The following is a 17,198-nucleotide window of genomic DNA, read 5'->3' on the forward strand; positions in this document are numbered from 1 at the left end:
ATTGTCGCGCGATTTTGTCGGGGAGTGCTTTAATTTTTAACAGGTCACATCGCGCGACAAATGTTGCAAGTGAAAACAGGTGACGTCGCGCGACATTGTCGCGCGATTTTGTCGCACGACAGAGGTCGCGTTGGTGGAAATCCACCTTTAGCCAGGAGTCAAGACAGCATGTTTTGTTTATGTTTTATGTGGGAGTTACCTCCCCGGGGACAAAACTCAGAAGCAGGGGAAACCCTCTTAAAAGGCGGGACAACATAAAAAGGTATAAAACTTCAAAAGATTGCCGAATTAGATTATGTCCCTCTGCCTCTACACTATTCGCCTTCGACCTTTCATATCATGTGTGGGTGTCGCGCCAGAATTTTTTCCCCTACGAGGGAGATTTTCGAGGTGGAAAAATTCCCTTTCTAAGCGTTGAAAATTCCCTTTTGGATTTTCGTGTTTCGGAATTCGGTAGATGGGAGGGATTTCGGGAAAATTTCGTACGCGAGACGCATTTTTGGACAAAGGAGAAGAAATGCACTCGTCTTCCTCCTACAGCCGTATTGTTTTGTTGATAGAAGAGATTTTTAAACAGGTTTGTTGACAGAGGGAACTGTCATCATCATCAATCTCTAAAGGCCAAACCTTTGTCGGTGAAGCCACTCCTATTTTATCGTCCCGAAATCGAAGAGAGAAGGAAGACAGGGTAGGAAAGAGCCGGCCGTTCCGAAAACGAACATTATCCCATCAGGATAAAATCCGCCTAGAGCGGGAATCGAACCCGCGGCCTATCAAGCTAACTAGGCTGGTTGGGGTGTATTTTAATTATGGAACCTGAGACGATTTCCCCTCTTCTAAAGCTGACGGTGTGGTAGCGCCTTGCATAAACCAAAGGCAATTTGTCACCTTGAAGAAGGGAAATGGTTTCCGTTTCCGAAAAAACTCCGTGGTCAGCTCCCATAGCGTAGTGCTCGCGTTGCACGCGGGAGACCCGGGTTCGATTCCCGGCGGGGTCAAGAAATTTGTATCATGCAAATGATTGATTCCGTGACTGGTAGTGGTCACTGTGCTCGCGTTGCACGCGGGAGACCCGGGTTCGATTCCCGGCGGGGTCAAGAAATTTGTATCATGCAAATGATTGATTCCGTGACTGGCTATTGCGTGGGGCCCACTCAGCCTCGTGAGGAAAATGAGTAGCTATGACATGTAAATGCGCATAGCGACCGGTGCCAGTCCAAATGTTGTATGAACAATGGCCCACACTCAGCCTCGTGAGGAAAATGAGTAGCTATGACATATAAATGCGCATAGCGACCGGTGCCAGCATGGTAGGTAAACGTTGGATTTTAGGATTATTGAGATATTGGGAAAATCCTACAATGCTGCAGTGAGCACCAAAGTTGTGATATAATAACAGATCGGACAAAGAACTGCATTTACATTTACAAAAAAACTCCGTGGCCGAGTGTGTAGGTATCACACTAGGTGGCGTGTATCACACAAAAAAGTGTGTATCACACTATGCTTCCACACCGGACGTCCCGGGTTGGAAGTTTTTTCGGCTGTTTGGAGCATCAGCCTCGTGAGGACAATCGAGTAGCTACTTTATACATGTAGCGACCAGTGGCGGCATCACCCAGTGAAAAAAGATTTTTGAAATATGGAAATTGATTGCAAAGGAGGCACTTAGTAATGCTGTGATATCCACAAAAATTGCGAAAAGGTTCTGCTTTACCATAGGAATTCATGATTTGATTGGTTTCCGTTTCCCAGAGGAAAATGCGATTTTTTTACGATAAGAGTTCATATGGGCCATGGGTTCCTTCCATTTGTCGTACTCCCCCTAAAGTGGTAAGGGTGTGAAGGCGCGTGTGTGAGCATTTTATTACACGAGGGTGTTGGGAAAAAGAAATGCAGCTAGACAGTATTACTGTAGAAATTCTACTTGTGTGTTGAGAAGTGGAGCTGCTGCTACATGGCTGCGATCGAGAAATTCTACTATTCTCTTGTCGGTCAGTAGAAATTCTGCTCGATGGCTGTGATAAAGAAATAATTCTACTTGACTGTTGAGAGTTGGAGCTGTTATTGTAGTAGCCATAATGATGTCCAGGCACAGTTCGGATGAGTCTGGTTTTGAGTTCCTCTGAGAAATCATACGTGTTGTCAACCTGTGTGAACAAAATAGGAAGATGAAACTTTTGATTGACCAGCCTAGAGTCCAGTTAGCTTTAGGGTAGCGCTCCAACCTTGTAAGCGCTGGGTCGCGGGTTCGATTCCCACCCAGAGCGAGATTCATCCTACACACTCAGATACCGTCGAACAGCTAGCTGGTTTTCTCTTGTTGCGTTCTATCAAACTTCTTGAGGGGGGGGGTCCCTCTAGCTCGAGGGGGTGTATCCCCCTTGTTCCAGATTTGGACACCCTAAACAGCTTTTAGCCTTTGACAGCTCTTTTTGTCTTGTCTACCATTCACAGATTTTCTTTTTTTTTTTACATCTTTGTGATGGCAAGAAATGCGGAGAGACGTTGCTACCATATGATGGGAACGCGTAGCTTGTGTCAGACCTTTGTACATTTGGATTTATATTGGCTAAAGATATTCAACTGGATGAAGCCAATAACTTAATCTCAAGTAATTCATTAAATTCATACTTATTTTAAGGTGTTTAATATTGGACACATACGGTTAAGCATGTTTGAGGGTGACGGGCATTACAGAAAATGTTAGCGAGCCAAACACTCCGTCCCCCCCTCTATTCAAAAACCGAAAAAATGGACTTGGGGGGGGGAGAGGTTTATCAGAGAGGGAACTGGAACTGTTAAGGTCTTATCGTGCCGAAATCGAAGAGAGAATTGGAAGACAGGATAGAAGAAAGCCAGCCGTTCCGAGAACGAACATTATATCTTCAGGATAAAATCCGCCCCGGGAGGGAATCGAACCCGCGGCCTAGCGCCTAAAAGGCAGACGCGCTATACCAACCAAGCTAACTAGGCTGGCCGAGAAGAAGTTTGATGGAGAGAAATGTTACACGGAAGGTCTTATCATCCCGAAATCAGAGAGAATGCGAAAACAGGATAGAAAAAAAAGCCGTTCCGAGAACGAACCTCATCCGTTGGATAACATCCACCCCAGATGGGAATCGAACCCACATGAACTAGCGCTGCCTTCCAGAATGGTCAGTGGGTAGGAGTTATAGATCAACTTCTCAACGAAACTTAAAACTCATTTTGGAAAACTTTTGGGGACATGGGACAAGAGTTCACATTTCAATGTTAGTGTGGGGGGGAAAATATTTTAGTAATAGAAAGTAAAAAAGTCGATACCTACATCTCCATTGAAAAAATAAAGTGAAGATGAGGGCAAGTTTATGTCCATAAATGTCAGAAAATGATAAATTTTCTGATAGAAAACAAGACCGATAGAAAATTTTCAATTCAAACCCCAAAAACACTGTTGAATACCTATTCACTAGATCAAAAATAAAAAAAAAACAATACTTTTTTTATAAATAAAAAAAACCTCATGATTTATTGTTTTGCAAATACAGATTTAACTTTTTTTTAACTTACATAAATCTAATCTACACACTTGGTTTTGAGAGACAACACACACACATGTTACATGAGTATACATAGTTCTAAGGATCTGTTTCCAGAATTAATTCATTGTTGTTCTATAGTCCATAGCATGGAATGAAGGGGTTCAATTGTCATTTGAGGTAAAGATCCCCAACCAATGAAAGGAAAAGATCAATTTGAAATTTTGAAGAGAGAGAGAGAGAGAAAGAGGGATTATCAGAGAAGAAAACTATGAAAGGATATTGGACTAACAACCTGTTGAATCAGATAGGCCAATTTATAAGACTCAACATTTATAGTTAGATTAATTAATTAAATTCGAGTCAATACAAGCAATTTGTTCTCCTGTTAAGGTACATCAATGAGTTTTATTCACATCACTCCAATGACTATGGTTCCATATCCTAAAATTAACAAAACATTTCATGATCTAAATTCTGATGTTATACTTAGTGGGATATTGGACTAACAACCTGTTGAATCAGATAGGCCAGTTTATAAGACTCAACATTTATAGTTAGATTAATTAATTAAATATGAGTCAATACAAGCAATTTGTTCTCCGGTTAAGGTACATCAATGAGATTTATTCACATCACTCCAATGACTATGGTTCCATATCCTAAAATTAACAAAACATTTCATGATCTAAATTCTGATGTTATACTTAGTGGGTTAAGAAGCAACTAGAGAGAAAATGTTTGAAGCCTATAAGCTGGAGACATCTCCAAACAACCAGAGTTTCTTGAGTTTAATTTAGGAATCCCACAAAGACAAAGAGAGTTTTGTTTCTTTTTCAATCCAAAATGAGGGGATGTTATACAAAGTTTTACACAAAATTTACATGGCATTATAAAAAAAGAAGAGGAAATCCCACAAAGACAAAGAGAGTTTTTTTTCTTTTTCAATCCAAAATGAGGGGATGTTATACAAAGGTTTACACAAAATTTACATGGCATTATAAAAAAAAAGAAGAGGAAAAGAAATCATGATGTGTTAAATGTATAAAAACATGAATTTAGACTATCTAGTAAACATGACTTTACAGAAACCCCGAGAGCATTTCCCATCAACAAACTACCACTGCTGAATATCTTCAGGACCTGAAGATTTGATGGACATATAAGACATTGTTGGTAGTCTATTTCTTGGGGACAAAAGGCATAAGGTGATGTCAGTCTGTGATTAAAATCATTTTACTATAATTGAACTATACCTATCTCTGTTGAAGCCTTGTCTCAACATTTCCATTCTGACATAAAGACAACTTCTCCCAATGAGTTGGACACCAAACTTCTGTTTCTCTTTTTCTTTTTTTCATGTCAAGTAAAAATCAATGTTAAAACAAGATTACTATGTACAAATACACTGAGCTTTCTGTTCATCTTGGTTTCCTTGCCTTCAATTTAGAAACTGCGGCTTCCTGCATACTCCCAGGTTGTGTTCGCAATACACTTTGATTAATCTGGGCCTCTTCATGGTTCTTGCAGTGATTCATTAACTTTGATCGGGGTATAACACTTGTGACGAGGTCCTGGCATGATCGGGGTATAACACTCGCGCTCCGAGCGCTAATAGAGTGCATGCCGTCTCATTGACCTGTTGACAACTGACTAGTCTCGGAAACTCTTCCAGTTTCTACTGCGTTTGTGTAACACCCCCCTCAGCCACCCTCTTTTTCAGCGCTTTCCCCCTTGCGTCCCGCGTCTTTTCTCCCCCCCCCCCCACGGGATTTCTCTTTCGCCTTTTTTTCCTCCCATTTTTGACGAGGGAAATTTTTTCTCTCCCTCTGAGCGGGAAATATGACGTTTTGTCCCTCGCGTTCTGACAGGAGGAAGAAGGGGGATGGGACGGATTTTGGGGAGATAAAAAACTGTCTGTTTTTTCGTACGTACCTACGTCGGTAGGTACCTACCTATTGTCTTCTTTTGAGTTCCTTTTCCCCTCTTTTAACTTCTGCAGACTTTTTTTAGTTACCTAGGTACGCACTAGCCTTAGTCTGCTAGGTAGGTACAAGAGAGGTAACTGGCCGTGAGATATTATTAGGTAACAGAAGTAACCTGTACTTGGCGGAACCATTCAAACCACTTTTGGGAGTCGTTGCGTCGTCAGAATAACTTTTGATCGACTGTCACAACAGTACGTTGAAGTTCTATTTAAGTAGGATTGTGACCACCTCTGACTCAACAAGACCTCTTGTCACAAAGGAAACATTTCAGCAACATCCCAGCTCTATTTACTCCAAGACGAGATGCTTGGAATAAATTACCAAGACTCAACTTGAGTTCACTTAGAACACAAAATGTTCACAATAACAGAGGAAACACAATGATGTGTTCATCTTGGTAGAGAACATTGCTGGAATGAAGTAATACAGATTAATTTGATCACAATACAGTATAATAAATAATGAAAATACTTTCTAGTGTTTGTACTTGGTGTAAATTCCTCTGTCAAATGATTTTACTTCATTGTGACTACCTCTGACTCAACAAGACCTCTTGTCACAAAGGAAACATTTCAGCAACATCCCAGCTCTATTTACTCCAAGACAAGATGCTTGGAATAAATTACCAAGACTCAACTTGAGTTCACTTAGAACACAAAATGTTCACAATAACAGAGGAAACACAATGATGTGTAAATTATCCACTATAATAGGTATTTAAAATACTGTAATCCACTTTGATGTTTAAAGTACCCCTTTGAGTTTTTTTATGTTTATCGGTGGGTATCTTTATCTACCGATTATATTTAAATTTTAAAATCCGTTACCTACACGTGACTAACGGATTGTAGGTACTCTGTTCAAAATCTAGCTAAACCGATGGACAGCGTTTAGCTAAACTTCCTTGAAACTTGGCAACACAGCTTATGCAGGATACTATCAAAATAGACAACACTTGAAAAATAATTAGAAAGTAGAAAAATAAAATTGTAAAAAATATAATTTCCTCTGGCAAATACGATAAAATTCAAGGATTATTAAGCATTAAATATCTTTTAAAATGCGATAGAAAACCATAAATGGTAATAATAGCTCATTTTTGACGATAAAAGTTGTTTATTTTATTTTTTAAATTTAAAGAAAAAAAATCATATGTTGGTCACACTGACATGACCCATGGCGGATTTTGCCGCCACTTGTTTAAAATTTAAATTTTCAAATCAGAAAGTGCTGAAAGTGTGTGGTTATATAGGTAGTGTTTGATAAGATAAAATTTTAAAGTTCTATCAGTTATGTCCCTTAATTCCTTCACCCTAAATAGAACATATCGCATTGGTGGTTAGTGAGGATAATCAACCAGACTCAAGTTTTCCAAGGGGATTTCATGAATGATCTGATGAGGCTCAACCTCTCTTCTCCAGAAGAATAGTTGTAGTTATAAAATGGAAAACTCTAGCCAGGATAAAGTACCAGACTCTATCAAGCATGCAGTACTTACACACAGTAGTACTATTCCAGAGAACACTCCTGTTGTCAAAGGTAAGGCATTACTGCATTAGTCAACCAGATTCTTTAATTACTGCTTGCCTTTAGATTTTTATGGAACCTATGTTTTGCTTTACAATGTCTCAAGTGTTGTTAGTATTATCATTATTTAAAAGGTGAAAAAAGAAGAAGCTACCAAGCCACAGGATACTTACCCATTTTTATGGAACCTATGTGTTGCTTTACAATGTCTCAAGTGTTGTTAGTATTATCATTATTTAAAAGGTGAAAAAAGAAGAAGCTACCAAGCCACAGGATACTTACCAAAACTTCATCAAAAATATTCTTTGGTAAAGCTTTTTCTGTGCACTGGTCCACTTTGCCTAACGAACAATAAAATATCACTAAAAATGTCTGCAATAACTTGATAAGCTCTTACTTAACTCTTTTACAATATTCTTGTTGACATGTGTTTTGGAAATTCCACAGGTTACAATTGGACATCTGGCAAGGTTGACTATGCAGAAATAGTGAAGTCATTTTCTACAACTGGGTTTCAAGCAACCAGCTTTGGAGAAGCAGTAGAAGAAATCAAAAGAATGGTAAGCAGAAATATTTACCTATTTTTCCTGTAGGAAGGTAAGGTGGATTTTTTTTCTCTCTCAAAAAAAAAAAAAATAATACATGTCAAGTAAAAATCAATGTTAAAACAAGATTACTATGTACAAATACACTGAGCTTTCTGTTCATCTTGGTCACCACTGCTGAATACCTTCAGGGCCTGAAGATTTGATGGACATATAAGACATGGTTGGTAGTTTGTTTCTTGGGGACAAAAGGCATAAGGTGATGTCAGTCTGTGATTAAAATCATTTTACTATAATTGAACTATACCTATCTCTGTTGAAGCCTTGTCTCAACATTTCCATTCTGACATAAAGACAACTTCTCCCAATGAGTTGGACACCAAACTTCTGTTTCTCTTTTTCTTTTTTATGTCAAGTAGTTTCTTCTTCTGTAATCATGACAATTACTAAAACTGAAAACAAAACATAGGTGGGTAAGTGATATAAAATTACAAACAATTTTGTTTCAAACCACATACCTATATGATTACTCTTTCTTGCATAACCCTGCAAACTCTATCACTGAATTGTACCTAGTTCAGTTTTGTTGATCAGTAAACAATCTAATTTTCTAGGTTCAATTAATCTGACCAAGCATGAACAAATCAGATGACCATACCACTTACATCTATGATCTCACCCAAGGTCTCCTGACACCTACCACCAGGTTGTGAAATATTACACCATCCCCCTATATCCAAGCCCTATGTTACTATGCCTTTTGATTTATTGTCCCTAAGAAAACCCTGCCTATAATTGTCGAAATAGAAGTGTCGAAGATGATTTGAGAGAGAAATTATCTACAAAACTATCGAGCAAATTCCTAGATTATGGCTCGGAACACGGAAAGAAAGGAAGCCATGTTTCCAAGGTTCACGCGGCCATGGGTGTTCTACTTACCAAATGTATTTAAATTCTGGATGGACATGCGATTTACAAGGCTAAAACTTGGGTGCACTACTGTCTTGCGGAACTGCAAAGGACAAATTTAAAGTGGAGTGAGGCTTTCTTTATAACTGGGGAAAAGTTTGATGTAAAATTTTCGAAAGAGAAATTTCTGTCACTCTTCTTGCTTTGATGTAAATTTTTTCAACAATGGCTCTACAGTGTTGCCAGCTCGAGCTAAACATCTTGGCTAGATACGAAACGGGAATTTAGCTATTCGCTAGATTTTTAAAAAACGAAAAACTTTTTTATTAACATTTATTTTTATTATAGTGTGCAAACATAATAGATCAGTTGCGCTTACTTGTGTGATGTTTCAAAGTCATAGAGCAGGAAAAATGAGGACCAACAGAATTTTTCTTTTTCTTCTGAAAGTTTGATGTAAAATTTTCGAAAGAGAAATTTCTGTCAATCTTCTTGCTTTGATGTGAATTTTTTCAACAATGGCTTTACAGTGTTGCCAGCTCGAGCTAAACATGTTGGCTAGATACGAAACGGGAATTTAGCTATTCGCTAGATTTTTCAAAAACGAAAATTTACTCGTGGTTAGGTATAGGTAACTTCCAAAATGAAATTTATTTATTTATTTATTTTATTTTTTAATTATTAATTAAATAAAAACAATGCAGAGATTTTATATTTAGGTATATTTATTCATTCACAAGTTCTCAAGCATTTGAATATCTTGCAAAAATTCCGCCATTATCTGATGATCTGATTTGAGAAGTGCATCGCTCTCTGTTTTCTCACTGCTGGTAGTAGACAGGTCACTAGACTCGTCATTGCTACCAGAAACATCAACATCGTCACCAATATTACTATCACGATATGGAATAGAGTACTGTGATGCAGAACTTCTACTAGCTTGCTGCGGAGCTAAAGAAATGCTACATGGCTGAGATCGAGAACTGCTGCCGCTGTCTTGTGTATGAGTAGAAATCCTGTTAGATGGCTGTGACGAAGAAATCCTGTTAGATGGCTGTGACGAAGAAATCCTACGAGGGTGTTGGGAAAAAGAAATGCTGCTAGACGGTATTACTGATGTAGAAATTCTACTTGTGTGTTGAGAACTTGAGAAGTGGAGCTGCTGCTACAAGGCTGCGATCGAGAAATTCTACTATTCTCTTGTGGGTCAGTAGAAATTCTGCTCGATGGCTGTGATAAAGAAATTCTACTTGACTGTTGAGAGTTGGAGCTGTTATTGTAGTAGCCATATTGATGTCCAGGCACAGTTCGGATGAGTCTGGTTTTGAGTTCCTCTGAGAAATCATACGTGTTGTCAACCTGTGTGAACAAAATAGGAAAATGATGTGTGTAGTGATCATGTAATTGAATGTTTCAGATATCAAGTTTCATTTATTCAAGTTAAGTGTAATGCAATAAATAAATTTTAATACAAGATTACCATTAACATTGCTCAGAAATTTTGTTGCATAATGTTAAAAGAAAATAGTGTAGATATTAATTTAAGTATGTGTTTTTAGGTGGTAAATAGCTTAGAAACCATGAACCTTGAGTTGTTCCGGTTTGGCGAGTCCAGTCTTGGTTAGCCACTGACAAATGTTTTCTCGCTGGTCACCTTGCAACTGTAGAACCTCCCCGTACTCTGGATGTTCTATAACTGTCCCATTGCAAGCAAATTCCTGAAATCATTCCAAATAAAAATTATTACCTGTTAAGTTACTAGTGTTTCAGTAGCAAATATTTCATAGGTACCTACTTTCTGAGGATCACATTTTGACCAAGCACTCAAATAGAAAGTACTGAATCTTTTCTTGGCCAAGAAATATTAGCAAGACCAATAACAGCCCGGTGCGTGGTGGTATCTCTTACCTTTTTGCAAGCTCGGACAATTTTCTTCAGGTCATACTCAGACGACAGGCCCTGGACAGTGGTGAGAGTTTTCCGGCCGTTCCGTAATAATGATAATAATAATAAATCACAAACATACAAGTACCTAACAATTTTCCCCCCAATTCTTTTACAGTTGGAATGCAGGAGATTGGATTTACCCGAAGACAAAATTGACACTTATGAAGAAGATCTGTTTATTGTGAGGAAACACAACTGTACCATATTTCTAGGATATACTTCAAACATGGTGTCATCTGGTGTACGGGAAACAATCAAATTCTTAGTACAACACAGTAAGAATTTTTATGAGTTACCTACCTAGTGAGACAAGGATTTTTCTTTCCAACTTCTTACAGTCTCCAAAGTTTCTAACACCTACTTACCTACTTTATTAAATTTAATAAGAAAATTGTAGACTGAATGGAATAAAAAGAAGAAAAAATATTGAAGTGGTAAGAAAATATTTATTTTATTTACTTAGGTATTTCTTTACACAACTAACCCTTTTTACAAAAATGACAATAAAAAATAAAAAAATACACTAAAACTAAACAAACACAAACAACAATCAAATACAGTATAAAAAAATTATAATAATAAAATGAAATATAAAAGGAAAGTAAAAAGTAATAAAGAGTAGGTGCTTAAATTTAATTAAAATTAAAATAGCCATCATTGGCATTCCTGACCAGAAAAATGTATATCCAGCCCTTATTGAAATGGAAAGCAGAGAAAAAGGAAAAAAAAGACAAGTTAAAAAGGGTGGAAGTGCTAAAATAATAATAAATAAATAAAAAGTAGGTAATAAGTTCAGTATGTTGGTTCAAAAAAATTTCAATGGTCTTGGAATTACATACTAAAGCAACTGATTTTAATATTATTCCACCTATTCTAAATTTCCGTTCACAGAGTTAGTGGATGCCATAGTAACCACTGCAGGAGGTGTGGAGGAAGATCTCATCAAATGTTTAGCTCCCTCCTACGTAGGCGATTTTCAGCTGGACGGTAAAACTCTGCGTGATGAAGGTATCAATAGGATTGGTAACTTGCTTGTACCAAACCTGTTGATAGATTGAAGATTCTGTAACTTTGTGAAGGTCCATCTTGACTAGGTAGGTTGAAATGACAAACATATACTTCTTCACTATTTGTAAAATATTCTGGGTTTTTTATTTCATTTTCATTTTACGGACTAGTTTCGCCGGTGAAGGCTTCTTCAGCGTTACAGAAAATACACATAAAACGTAAAATACTATAAAAAACTATAAAATATATCTGGTTACATTGTACAAAACATAAAAATCACAGACGGGTTCGATGACTAAGGAAGGCATTTTATCAATAGTTGCAAGAGGAGGGGGAAAGGAAGGTTGAGGAGGGCTTGTGGAGAGTGCATCTGGGAAAGTGGAGATAGCTTTAGATTTGATTAAATTACTTACAGAAGGAATCGCAAGGAGAGGGATGTTTGGGGAAGATTGAGTGTGTTCAGTAGAGTCAGAAGATGTGTTGGAGGGAGAAGTACCTGATGGGTTGAGAGGAGGGTAGCAATCTGTGGTTACCCTGGATTTTTCATTATTCAGTGGGCATTTATGTGAGGGATGGTCTGATTTGCAAAAGTAGCATGTCGTCTTTTCAACAAACAGATGGGTTGAGAGGAGGGTAGCAATCTGAGGTTACCCTGGATTTTTCATTATTCAGTGGGCATTTATGTGAGGGATGGTCTGATTTGCAAAAGTAGCATGTCGTCTTTTCAACAAACAAGTGCATCTTATTCGGTTCACCTTGATATGTGAATTGGATGTATTCAGGAAATGTGGAATCCTGGGAATAGACACCATCCCTCTATATTCAAGCCCTATGTTACGATGCCTTTTGATTTATTGTCCCTAAGAAAATCTTGCCTATAATTGTCGAAATAGAAGTGTCAAAGATGATTTGAGAAAGAAATTATCTACAAAACCATCGTGCAAATTCCTAGATTATGGCTCGGAACACGGAAAGAAAGGAAGCCATGTTTCCAAGGTTCACGCTGTACCAAACGACAACTATTGTGCCTTTGAGAACTGGCTCATGCCCATCTTAGACACTATGCTGAGAGAACAGAAAGAAACCGTAAGTACCCAGTACCTTGCCCAGGAATAGAATGCCATAAGTACCTAGTTGTTTTTTTTTTTCCAAGTCTGAAATAGATTGTCTTATCCATTATGCTAACCTCTAACATCCATTACTATACAACTCACTTGGTATAAAGGCCCATATGGAGCCCCATTGGCCCAAGCAAGCCCTTAATTTAATGAACAAATACCTATGTGTGTGCCAAATTTCATAGAAACACACAAACAGCTACACTAAAGTCCAATATCATAGAATAGTTTTGGGATACATGCGGGAGAATGGCTTAATGGCCAAGAGACAACAATACCACAACACAAACAAACAGATAAACTGAAGGTAAAATAGTCAGGTTGAAACTTAAAACTAGCTTTTCTTTTTCTATTGGCAGGCAGTATAAACAAGGTATATTTATTCTCTTCTATTACAGGGGACTGTATGGACTCCTTCTCGCATTATCTCAAGACTAGGCATGGAAATCAATCATGAAGATAGCATATGTTACTGGGCAGCTCACAATCATATTCCCATATTTAGTCCAGCCCTGACTGATGGTAGTCTGGGGGATATGATGTACTTCCACTCGTTTCGTAATCCGGGCCTGATTTGTGATATTTTACAGGGTAAGATACCATCCCTCTATATTCAAGCCCTATGTTACGATGCCTTTTGATTTATTGTCCCTAAGAAAACCTTGACTATAATTGTCGAAATAGAAGTATCAAAGATGATTTGAGAGAGAAATTATCTACAAAACCATCGTGCAAATTCCTAGATTATGGCTCGGAACACGGAAAGAAAGGAAGCCATGTTTCCAAGGTTCACGCTACAAATACAAATCATGAATCTTTGTGGTAAAACAAAGAGCTTTTTCACAACTTTTGCGGGTATCACAACACTCCTATAAGTGCCTCCTTTACTATAAATTTTCATCTAGGTACTCGTATTAATTTACACTGGTAATGGCGCTACTGGTCGCTTCTCGATTAAAGTAGCTACTCAATATTGTCCTCACGAGGCTGAGTGTATTCCGAACTCCAAGCACAGAGCGGAAAAAACTTTGACCCCGCCGGGAATCGATCCCGGGACCTCCGGACTGCAAGCCTAGCGTGATACCCACTCTGCCACGGATGCCACTTCCCCTATCTAACCCCCACACTACTAAGTTTGCTGATTTTTTTCTCTTCTGATTTCAGATCTGCGGCGATTGAATACAATGGCAGTGAAAGCTGTCAACACTGGAATGATAATACTTGGAGGAGCGGAAATCAATCATGAAGATAGCATATGTTACTGGGCAGCTCACAATCATATTCCCATATTTAGTCCGGCCCTGACTGATGGTAGTCTGGGGGATATGATGTACTTCCACTCGTTTCGTAATCCGGGCCTGATTTGTGATATTTTACAGGGTAAGATTAAGGAGTTTCTCCTCACAAATCAAATCATGAATCTTTGTGGTAAAACAGAGCTTTTTCACAACTTTTGCGGGTATCACAACACTACTTATAAGTGCCTCCTTTACTATAAATTTTCATCTACTCGTATTAATTTACACTGGTAATGGCGCTACTGGTCGCTACTCGATTAAAGTAGCTACTCAATATTGTCCTCACGGGGCTAAGTGAATCCGGAACTCCAAGCACAGAGCGGAAAAAAACTTGGACCCTGCCGGAAATCGATCCCGGGACCTCCTAAATGCAAGCCTAGTGTGATACCCACTCTGCCACGGATGCCACTTCCCCTATCTAAACCCCACACTACTAAGTTTGCTGATTTTTTTTCTCTTCTGATTTCAGATCTGCGGCGATTGAATACAATGGCAGTGAAAGCTGTCAACACTGGAATGATAATACTTGGAGGAGGTGTTATTAAACATCACATCTGTAATGCTAACCTCATGGTAAGAACTACATGAGGACCGTTTTCCCATGTCCCAGTGAGATCTACAGTTTTTCCCCACAAGAGGTTTGATAGAGGGAACTGAATTGGTAAGGCCTTATCGTCCTGAAGGCGAAGAGAGAAAGAGGACAGGATAGGAGAACACCAGCCGCTTTGAGAACGAACCTTAACTGTGTAGGATAAATTCCTCTCCGGGTGGGAATCGAACCCGCGACCTAGCGCTTACAAGGCAGACGCACTATCCTCCAAGTTAACTAGACTGACACTATAACATTGTTTCATAAATTTGCACTTGTATTTCGATTGCAAACATTTCAACCGGTTACTTTCTGGTTTTCTCTTGTTGACCCAGCACGTAAATGGGAAGTATTGTGTCTCTTCTCGCCCATCTGATGAGGGACATACTACGTGATGGGCATGCTACCACAGAGGCAACATGAGTATAATGTACCTAACAGTTGTTTCATTACTACGAAGTCATTGTACATGTTAATTGCTGGTGTGAATGATTACAGAGGAACGGTGCAGACTACGCAGTGTTTATCAACACAGGCGTGGAATATGATGGTAGTGATAGTGGTGCTAGACCTGATGAAGCTAAGTCCTGGGGAAAAATCAAACGCGAGGCCAGGCCTGTCAAGGTAAGTGTGTTCTATGTATATTCATAATACAAAATCAAGACGAGTTGCAATTTTTTTTTCGATGGTGGACCTCGAACCCAGGACCTTTAGCATGGCAAGCATAAGCGTTTTTACTGGAAAATCCGTGCTTTTTTTTATTCGATGGTGGACCTCGAACCCAGGACCTTTAGCATGGCAAGCATAAGCGTTTTTACTGGAAAATCCGTGCTTTTTTTTATCCATATTTATTTATGTGTCCATACATAGTCGACGCCCGTCGCGTCCATGTCGGTGAATCTATGTTGAATAGGCAGTGTGGACGATTTCAGTTGATATCGATCGATGATGATTGATGGCGGTCGAGTATGTGTAGTGTGGACACTGGACACAGCCTTAGGATTACTATGGTGGATTTCACCAATATTTTTTCAGTCCTTAAAACGTCTGTTAGCTAACAGCCTGTTAAGTTCCATTTGATTTGTATAGGCTTAACAGGGCTGTTAAGGTAACAGGCTGTTAGTGGCTAGAAAGAAGCTTGGTGAAATCCACCATTAGTCTTTTTCCGAATGTCTTGTGGGCAACGTAATTTAAATGAGATTGTTCCCACCACCACACGACACGATTTTTTCGTACAAGTGGGAACGGGATCTACTGAACTCTACTTGTATGTGATCTATTGGCAAGTGGCAACTGGTAGTCCGAGAACTTTTCCCTCAGTCTGATATTGAAATGTTCCAGATCTATGCAGATGCTACCCTGGTGTTTCCTCTCCTGGTGGCAGAGACATTTGCCAGACATTTCAACTCGATGACACCATCATGAATGACATTGGAGGAAGAGCCGAGGAGGTCAATGACCCGGAGATAAGGTCAATGACCTATGAGAAGTGGAGATAAGGTCAGTGACCTTATGGAGGGGAGGCGAAGAAGAAAAAATGCCAGAAAAGGTCAGAATATCTACATATATTTATATAAAAGGGAAATATGGACGGGTCATGTATGTATGTATGTATGTCTGTCCGAATTGTTTAGAGAAAACTATGATAGATATGGAAAAAGTGTAAACGAAGACCCCCAGTAAAATTGTCGTATCTACCTTTAGAATATCTACCAAAAAAATTATCAGACCTTTAAAATTCCCAACTGTTCCCGAGATATTGACGTTTTTTAGTCCCCCCATAAGAAATACCCGGGGAACACACTTTGAGGCCAGCAAAACTTTTCCTACGTTAAGACCCGGAGATAAGGTCAATGACCTATGAGAAGTGGAGATAAGGTCAGTGGCCTTATGGAGGGGAGGCGAAGAAGAAAAAATGCCAGAAAAGGTCAGAATATATCTAATAATTGAATGTTGGTAGGTCCTAAAGGAGTTGATCAGTGATCACCCAAATGCAATTTTTTTTCCGAAGAGGGGGAAAATTTGCCCCGTTTTACTGGCCTCTGTAAGTCCTATACCTAATGCCAAAATTATGGGATGTATTCGTACATAGCTACGTATCTACGATAGTGTAAATTTTTGATTTTGGTATACAGGGTGGTTCGTGATTTGCGAACCACGAGGTCAGCAATATTAGAAAATGGTAAAGAAGACCAACTGAGGAAAAAATTATAATCGTCGAGTCAAAACTTAGAATTAGAATATTTTTATTATTTTTTTTTTAAAGAGGTTTGACAGAGGGAACTGTAACAGCTATGGTCTTATCGTCCCGAAATCGAAGAGAGAAGGAAGACAGGATAGGAGAAAGCCAGAATGGGCCGTTTTGCGAAAAAAAATTGCAAATTTAAAAAAAGCCATTTTAATCATCAAAATTTCATCTACATGATGCCGTTTATTTCATTCCTTTATTCCCAGCCGTTTCTGAGATATAAGCCTGGTTCGCAAATCACGAACCACCCTGTATTTCAAAAAAAAAAAAAAAATGCCAAAAGCTAAAATTCACTCACCTTAGGATCTTAACAATTAATGATATTGTTACAACCTCGAAACAAAAATACAATAGACATAGGTACAATGTTTGTATAAATTTTATTTACAAAATGTATGTTTTCTTTCTGCCACTCTTGTAGTTAAACTTAGATTACAGTTCAAGTCAATCTGGATTCTAAATTATTAATTTGATTTAACTGTAATCTAAGTTTAACTTAT

At 38.5% G+C, this 17,198-nt stretch overlaps 2 protein-coding genes and 2 long non-coding RNA genes across 4 annotated transcripts; 1 reads left to right on the forward strand and 3 right to left on the reverse strand.

The window, feature by feature from the left end:
- Window positions 1-3,480: 3,480 nt before the first annotated feature.
- LOC113471298 lies at window positions 3,481-4,428 on the reverse strand. Its single transcript, XR_003394051.1, has 2 exons — window positions 4,035-4,428; window positions 3,481-3,816 (listed from the first exon to the last, which is right to left on the reverse strand). It is a non-coding gene; the product is annotated as an uncharacterized LOC113471298 (long non-coding RNA).
- Window positions 4,429-4,476: 48 nt separating this feature from the next.
- LOC113471299 lies at window positions 4,477-7,988 on the reverse strand. Its single transcript, XR_003394052.1, has 2 exons — window positions 7,767-7,988; window positions 4,477-4,655 (listed from the first exon to the last, which is right to left on the reverse strand). It is a non-coding gene; the product is annotated as an uncharacterized LOC113471299 (long non-coding RNA).
- LOC103518598 (probable deoxyhypusine synthase) lies at window positions 6,746-15,922 on the forward strand. Its single transcript, XM_026830353.1, has 9 exons — window positions 6,746-7,048; window positions 7,484-7,596; window positions 10,553-10,712; window positions 11,329-11,470; window positions 12,450-12,531; window positions 12,962-13,154; window positions 14,331-14,434; window positions 14,949-15,074; window positions 15,792-15,922. The coding sequence occupies exons 1-9, from the start codon at window positions 6,952-6,954 to the stop codon at window positions 15,873-15,875; spliced, it is 1,101 nt and encodes a 366-aa protein (XP_026686154.1). The 5' UTR covers window positions 6,746-6,951; the 3' UTR covers window positions 15,876-15,922.
- LOC108253598 (eukaryotic translation initiation factor eIF1) lies at window positions 9,879-10,485 on the reverse strand (the record flags this gene model as incomplete). Its single annotated transcript, XM_017447861.2, has 2 exons — window positions 9,879-10,208; window positions 10,399-10,485. Coding segments are annotated over 2 exons (234 nt in total), but the record flags the coding sequence as incomplete, so codon positions are not given.
- Window positions 15,923-17,198: the final 1,276 nt, after the last annotated feature.

Source organism: Diaphorina citri, unplaced genomic scaffold, assembly GCF_000475195.1.
Source record: "Diaphorina citri unplaced genomic scaffold, Diaci psyllid genome assembly version 1.1 scaffold2266, whole genome shotgun sequence".
NCBI classification, from domain to species: Eukaryota; Metazoa; Arthropoda; class Insecta; order Hemiptera; family Psyllidae; genus Diaphorina; species Diaphorina citri.